General features: G+C 43.1%; 1 protein-coding gene across 4 annotated transcripts in view; it reads left to right on the top strand.

The window, feature by feature from the left end:
• The first annotated feature begins 14 nt into the window (after positions 1-14).
• LOC146204172 (uncharacterized) overlaps positions 15-8,144 on the top strand; it is a 31,547-nt gene continuing 23,417 nt past the window's right edge. Inside the window, exons 1-3 of one of the 4 annotated variants that reach the window (XM_084589114.1) lie at positions 15-262; positions 4,312-4,335; positions 6,028-7,695. In XM_084589114.1, coding sequence (XP_084445240.1) covers positions 210-262; positions 4,312-4,335; positions 6,028-7,695 — 1,745 coding nt within the window. In that variant the 5' untranslated portion in view covers positions 15-209. Of the gene's footprint in view, positions 263-892; positions 1,118-4,311; positions 4,336-6,027; positions 7,696-8,144 lie in introns of those variants that run through there. The other 3 variants (XM_084589117.1, XM_084589115.1, XM_084589116.1) reach the window with 3 other exon arrangements.

The following is an 8,144-nucleotide window of genomic DNA, read 5'->3' as shown; positions in this document are numbered from 1 at the left end:
GTGGGGCGCACTAATCTCACGCAGTCAGCCGAAGATCCAAGATGTGCTAGAGTCGGGCGGCGGGCGGCTGCAGCGGTGTTGTAGCTGTTTACATTCGAGCTTGACGCGGGAGCTATGAGTGTCACGCCGTCGGTGCTAAAATTTTTAGCCGTATGGATTATTAATTAAGCACAAGTGCATCACGCATCCTTGTCAACGTCTGATCAAGCATGAGCTCTGCACAGAGAGAACCACTGAACATTGAATTTTCGGAGTCCACAGAGTAAGTCTCGGTATTACAATTTTTTTTTTCTTGTTTCTTAGTGCAAAAATGCATAATCGGCCAAGTTTACGGTATCTGATTTTTAGCTTGCCACAAAAACTATCAAGTAAATAACTTATTATTTCGAGGATAGAGCTGCATTTGTTTACCGATTGCACTTTACCACTTCTGGCGTACTGCTTTGCTGTAGCTTGTTTTCAGTGCTTTCATTTTGTCAGGACGTGATGCCACAGGCGTCTTTATTTAACGCGCACAATCAAATGTGAATTTTTCTCGCACACTTCTAAGATGTCCAGAAAGTGGGCGGTTGCCATCGCGCCGCTGGCACTCCGTTTATGTGCTCTCAAGATGCTAACTTTCGATTGTTTCACGAGTGGCAGCAATCTTATCCGCCGATGTCAACTCCTATGATCTACTTGTTCTATCAACGCAAGGATTTCTCAGTGCTTTTGATCGTAATAAAGGCCAAACATCGCACGTCACGCGGGAGTTCGTAAAGCATCTTGGCGCCGTTCTTTCTTTACCGATGTTTCTTTTGTTCGAAAGATGATGGAACAAGTTCGCTTGCTCGGAGGCGCAAGAAACCTGTTTGAAGCGCCCGCCCAGACAGCGAGGGGTCGCCGGCAGCGCGGCAGTCCTCGCCGCCCACTCGCGACTGCAGTGCGCTGCACTGCGGGGGCATTGCAAAATTCTCATTACGCACTGTGCGCGTGTATTGCAAGCCATGACAGATTTACGGATGGGTGCAGCAGTGCTGATTAGTTAGCGCTTGCTTGAACTGGCGTGTAGATTGCGCTCCGCGTCGTCCATTTTCAACTTTTTTTGTGTGGATTCTTCGAGGTCATCCTTATGGAGGTTTGTTGCCTTGGCGTCCGGCGCGTAGAGCGATTACGTTTATCTTGTCGGCTGGTAGTCGTAAACACATCGTGTCGTTCGTAACTTACAGTACGCGCAGTGGGCAGACTGTCACGCCAGGGAAGGGAGGTGTCTCGCTTCCTCTACAAAACGCGAATGCCGTAGCAGTATTGTAAGTTTATGCCTTCGAAATGGACCGAAAAAAAAAAGAAAAAGTCTGTCAATGCTTGCATTTTAGAGATTTATCACTCTCTTTCAGTCTGAATTCTTTTCTTCGGGTTACAGCCACTTAAGCGCACAAGTGGTCTACTTTAAGCACACAGGAATGCTTGTCTGGGTTTTCTGTTAACACTGTGCGCTAACCTCGGAAGGAAAAAAAAAATTTTTTTTTGTGTTCCCAATATGTTTGTGCAAATGTCAAATTCATCATTCTCTCACTCTTGCCATCAAGTTGTGTGTTTTGATTTGCTAATATGTTGTTCACTACTGAAAATCCTAAATATGCAGATTTATATGCTGCTCTGACCTTGTCTGCATCCAGCATCCTCGAAAAGTACTGCTCTCTTACTTTGGTGAAGAACTTTCAAGGCATCAAGTGTTGTTAACTTTGCACAAGGTGTAACTGCCGACATGCCTTTCTGCGTACATTTTGTTGGGACAAAGAATGCTTTCTTATTGCTTTAAGTGCTTGAAATTGGCACGTAAACTTTAACAAGGTACTGAAAGAAGACGTGCAGGAAACTGTTAGTACTCTTGGTTCAAGTTTAGTATGCCACCTGAAGAAAGGTGCGTAAAACAGTTATAGAGGTAGTTTGATTTTTTGCTCGGTGCCATGGAAGTCTGGAGCTGATATATCGGATGAGCAGTTGTGCACCAGTGATCACTTTTCGAATTTTGCACTCCACCCTACTCCCTGTTGTCACTCAGTGTCACGTGCTTGTGTGCTCCCACTTTACAGTTGTACAATGTGGGCATAATTATGTTGCTTCTTACCGTGTGCAGCGCATTCTTTTGTGCACGTCACACATTTTTTTCTTGTAAGTGGAGACTGGGAGGGTGCACAGTAAATGTTTTCTGGCTAATGTTTTGGGGTTATTGAGGTTTGAGCAGGCTTTTGTTTTGGTGTTTATACCAGCACGCGATATTTGATTTTCATTGGTAAATAGCTTTTTTTTCTCTTTTTCAGCGATGTAATCGGTGTCCCTGTGCTATTGAAACTTGTTTCCAATTGTCTTGTTTGTCTTCGTAGTACAAACTGTCTATTTGCCATTAACCAATGCATAAGCCATCATATTTCAGCTGTTGCACAAGGAAATGCTATTGCCATTAAACAAAGTAACAGAGCTGAACTTATATTATAGTAAGAGTTTTACAGAAATGTTAAAGGAAATGTGTTAGATGAGAATAGGGTCGGCACCCGTAGTTTTTGTACTGTCGCTAAAATATGTAACTGTCACAAGGTCACTGTAGTAGCGTGGATATGGTTTTTTAAAGCGAAAGCCTTTCTAGGGTCATGGAGCGAAAACCTGTGTGCGAGAGTTGTGTGCGAGATCTGTCAGATTCCGCAAGATGTGTTCTTGTTTAGTGTTCCTGCCATCTGCAATCCCACACTTGAACGCGCGCCAAGGAATGCCACGCAACAGGAGCGATGGTGCACCGTCCAAATTCACAATTGCCGGAAAAAGTGTGATAGATACCTTTCCTGTAAACCAATATAATATGTAGCACTGCAACGAATGCCAATACGAGGCAAATGATAGGAGAGGAAGGGTAAGCTTTCACCATTCTCTGAGACATCTAAGAGACCCTCTAATTTTTTCATTGCAAACGTTCATAGTTTCGAGTCGTCGTTGTTGCATGCAGTTATAAAACCTAGTTACCCACGTAACTACCCTAAGCCGACGATGGTTGTGAAAACAGCATTATGTTAGCTGATGACGTTTGGTGAAGGAGTTGCATTGCACGTGTGCTTGGAATAATGAAAATCTTTATGTAAAATTTTTTTTTTTCCTTAGAATTATCCTATACTTTCTTTTTAATTTCTCTGTATCTCACTCCTCACGTAATACCTTCTGACGAGGGTCTTGAAAGTATTGAAGTAAAAAGTGGAAGTGGATCGTCCATCCTGCACAGACATATATGCTGCAATGGGCAGTTTTAAAACAGAGAAATATGGTACTCACAGGAGTAGCGTGTCTGACTCTGGATCTGAGAGTCCTGGAGGTTTCGATTCCCATCTCTCTCCTATCAAGGAGCTGCCCGAGTTGGTAGCTCCTCCCAGCTTTGCCATGTCATGTGGTCTTGTGACGTTGCGCAACCCACAAACGTACAAGTGCCTGGCCATGTCACCTGTCAAAGGCATGCTGGCGACTTTTCGCCAAAGTGCCGGCCACCTCATATGTTTTTGAGGATCGGCTGTCATGTTAAAATCGTACTCAACCAAAGATAGTCTTGAAAAAAAAAACGTGGGGGGGGGGGGACACACACTCAAGCTTCGCCTTTAAGGGTATGACATAATAGGATTAATGGCTCCAGTCTGTGGCTCCCCTTACAAATCCTTGCTTTCATACAAGCGCTTTGCTACTCGCCTAATTTGTGCCTCTTTTCTCCCACACTCATTAGCGTGCAGTCATAAGCTACCACATTGTTTGGAACACCACCCGACATAGATATAAAGCTTCTTGTGTTTGGCGCTCTTTGGCCTAAGATACCCTGTGCCATTAAAATCAATTCATCGTTATCAGATATAAACACCCACTTTATTCAAGCTGTATGAAAGTTCTTGAGTGACCTGGGCTCACATTCTTAGGGATGCAAATGTCCCTGAGGGTTCAGTTCCCATCTTATCCTCCTGGATAAAGGAGGATAAGATTGGCCCGGGTTGGCAGCTCCTGTCAACTTGACCATGTCATATAATTCATGGCAGTGCATAGCTCGCCAACCATTTAGTTTCATATCATCTGCCTACTAACAGCTGCCAGAGGTGTGCTTGCAATTTTTTGCTCACAATGTCAACACAAGATTTTCTGGAGAAGAGGCTATTAAATACATTTTCGTGTTAATAGAGTTCAGGAGGTATTTTTGTACAGGCAGCACTAGCACTGGCTTGTGATTTTCTAGGACGTTGAAAAGGTGTAGACACCACCCGGAGTTTCGAACGCTCTGAAAGATGCAACTTTTTCTGTCCATTTCAGCCAGAAGAATGGTGTGCCCCGGAGGTGCGTTTAATTACTGCACTTTTATAGTAAAAATGAACTGAACTTTAAGGAAAAAAATAATCCAAGTACATCGTGTACTGAGTTTATTTAGATAACCTGCGCACACATCCTTTAACATATCAACATGCGACGGACAGATACAGACAACAGTAAATAAAGTGGATAATCTGCCAGATATAAATGAGTTCAAACTTTCTCCACAAAAATCAATAGCTGTTCTGTTCTTACTCAGACTAGGATTACAGAGCCGCCCCATCCTTTATCTGAATGATACCTTGCTGTCGGTAGAACAAATTTTTATGCTTAGCTTTTGACAAGCTTTCATTCCTGCCTCGCATAGTTGACTTAATTAAAGGAAAAAGCATTTCAATCCCTGAAGCTGCTGTCACAGGAACTGTGAGGTTTTGGTAGAACACCTGTTTTGCACGTTTATTGCTTTCTTGTATACTCTTGCCTAGGTTATATATGCATGGTGCATATTTCTTGAAACGACTGTACCCAGTATACAATTTAGAGCTGCGCCTTTCGACGGGCATTTACTGGATGTCACCCATGTATATTCGTTATGTGAAAACCAGTGAACTGTCTCTTGTGGGCAGAAAAATGTTGCTTACATGTGAATAACTTGTTTGCTGCCACAATGTCTGTTATTCTGTAATTACAAAGCACACACGTAGAACACTTACTACCAACCTCAAGTATTCAGACAACTCCTTCTCTGCTTTGAAAAGAAATGTCAAGAATTAGACATATTGGATATGCTTCGCAATACTTCCTAAATGCCTGATCCATTGCCACCTTGGTTCAGCCTACCCCGTGTATGCGATTTCACATTAACAAAATTTTACAAATAACAAAGGCTGTACAAATGTAGTGAAATGAGGCTCCTTATGACATAGCATTAGACGCAAAAATACTTGGTGCAGAACAAAAAATACAAAGATTGAACAGCATTTACTACAGGTGGTTTTAGAACAGCACTATACATATGAATTGCAGTTGTAAAAGACGAATAGGATAATATAGTAAGGCTGCCTCAGTGCTCATCCGTTTTCTCAGCTCATTGTTACGCAATTGCTGTGGTTATAGGAAAAATATAAAGGATATCGAATACAGCATTATCTACACTGACTGTAAGCATAATCATGGCTCTGCACTCCAAAACAGCCGGAGAACCCTTAAAAGGAGAGGTCATACTTACTATAACAGCAGCCAAAACACAAGGATTAGTAATAAAGTTACTTATGCGGGATCCATGGTCATGTGGGAATCTGCAGGAACAGGAGAGCTGATGCATATGTTGCACGTGTGCCCAAAATAGTGAACTTAAAAATGCAATATACCTAATAAGGATTGCGTGAAGTTTGGGCAGAGTAAACTGAGGGCAGAATGGGTAAACTTGATCGCAAAATGAAGTAAACAACATTGCTCATTAAACATTTGATGAGTATTGGGGGCTTAAGAAAAAGTTCAGTTTGTTATAAATGATGCTATTTTGCTATTTCTGAAGCTTGTGGTGAGAAATTAAGATTTCACTATTTCAAAAATATTTATCGCAATTTTTGAAGCAGCAGATGCTGTGCATCTTTGATGATGGAGAGTAGTTGCTAAAGGCCATTTTGTTTGTTATCTGATGTTTTTTACGCGTAGTGGTACTGTGAAAGATCACATCATTATTAATGTTTGTTCCAGATTTGACCGGTGCCTGCCTCCGTACAAGGAAATCAACCAGGCAGACCTCCCGGCTTCTTTTGTAATTGAAGATGACCTTCACTCCCTTACTGAAGATCCAGCTTCCCATCCACACTGTGACAACTTGAGTAGTACAGCTCAGCAGTTCTCGGAGGCAGCACCAGCTGTTGCAGCAGCGAGGAATAATGAAGACCAAGCAATGCCCAGTACCATGTCATTCACTTATGCCAGCACAGATCCAAAGTCCACTGATGGCTTGGAGCTTGAAAGTTTCTCCTTTGAAGAGAGCGTAAGCAATGGGCTTGTGGCAAATGACATGGCTAAAAGTGCACCCCAAGCATCGCATACTGCAAAACCAACTTACCCTTACCCAACATTTCCCAATGTTCCTGACCTACAAGCAGATATATCTCGAGCTTTAATTGCCAGTAAGTCAAATGCGTACAGGCGGCTTAGCGATTCCCAAAATGGACCCCTGGGTGAATGCAAAGAGGGCAAGATGTGCTGCAGTCGGCACTCTCAGCTTGCATCTGATGATTTTGATGACTACTACATTAAAATGCTCGACGCTCAGAAGCAGCAGCTTGTTCATTCACAGGAACCACCTTTATGTAGTTCCTGTTCACAGTCAATGATGCAGTATGTTTCTGCCATCCAAACGCTCATCCAGCAGCTCACTGTAGACATAATTGTGAAGGGGAAAGATCCTCCAAATTGCAGCTGGTGTGCAAGAGAGAAGCTTGCAGCATTCCAAAGTTCCTGGCCTTCAAGTATTCTTAAAAGCAATTCCACCACTTTGTCTGAAAGTCTGAACCCAAAAAGTACACAGCATCCTTATTCAACCTTGCAGAAAGAACAGTTTCATGAAGCTCTGTCCAGACCACAGGCACAGCGGTGGCCGGCGTCTTCTTTTCAAGCGCAGGTGCCACACACTGCTCAGTCCTCAAGCACAGAGCATGACCATTTGTATTCAGTTGTAAATGTGCAAAATGTTGCTGGGAATGGAGTCCACCAGAGTGAGGACCCTGCAGCTTTTCAGTCCATGCCTCTGAAATCAAATGTGCCTGCTGGCCAGGCACTTGAAATTGCTGAGCGTGGCCTTCCGTTCACTGCAAGGCCTCATGACACTGCCTTCATTCTGAGTACTGATGAGCAGCAAAACAGTCCAAAACGAGATGAGCTGAGCCCCTCCTTACCTGTACTCCCAGAAGGACAAGATGCTGTTTTCTCTAAAAGGGGCTTGTCACCTGTTGCTTGTGAACCCAATGAAGTAATTGCCAAAGGTCTGAAAGATGATGAAGGTATAATTAACCCCCATTACACTGAAAGTGGAGACCTCCAAGCCTCTGTGAAGAGACCTTCAGAGCTTCAGCTTTATAACCTTGGCTCAGGCCTTCAAGACAAGCCAGCAGAAAGTACAGTGTCTCAAGGGCAGCATGGCGGAGCCAAGCGAAAGCAATCTCTCAGTTCTGACTGGATGACTGACCTGGTTCAGCCACTCATCCCAGAACCAGCAGTACCAAGTGTGCGAGACCAAGCTTACGTTACCATGGCGAACAACGACCTCAGTGCTATGCTGTGTCTTGTACTGGGAAACTCACTTTGGCTTTCCAAGACCTCTCGGTCCCTTGTTATCTTGGTGACTGATGGTGTGTCTCATGCCTTCAGGTTGGTAGTTGCAGATGTGGACTCATCTTTCTTAATTTGTCAGATTGTAAATTTGGCTCTTCTTTGGTTGTTCGTTTTTGCTTTAATTGTATGCATCAGAAAAAGCTCATGTGAAGACATTTCATACTCTTCATGGTACACATATTTTCGTTCGTTTATGAACACCGTTGTTGAAATTAGCTTTTAAAATGCTTCAGTGACATATAGGTACCGCAATATTTTCTCGGTGTTGAGCGATTGGTAAAAAACTTTTCGGCCATAGGTGCGAGTGCATGAACGCATGGCACATCTACATACCGAATCAGTTTGATTGAAGCTCATATAGATCAGAAAGGTATTTATGGTAACATACCTTTCATTCACACCTTTCTACGTTAAAATTAATTCCAAAAGGTGCAGGATTTAAAGCTTCAATTTCATAGCATCACATATCTTCAGGACACAAAGTA

The sequence above is a fragment of the Amblyomma maculatum genome, chromosome 1 (genome assembly GCF_055883805.1).
Source record: "Amblyomma maculatum isolate TAMU_Amacu chromosome 1, ASM5588380v1, whole genome shotgun sequence".
Classification (NCBI taxonomy): domain Eukaryota; kingdom Metazoa; phylum Arthropoda; class Arachnida; order Ixodida; family Ixodidae; genus Amblyomma; species Amblyomma maculatum.
The sequence above is the reverse complement of the archived record's forward strand: the minus strand, read 5'-3'. Positions and strand labels throughout refer to the sequence as shown.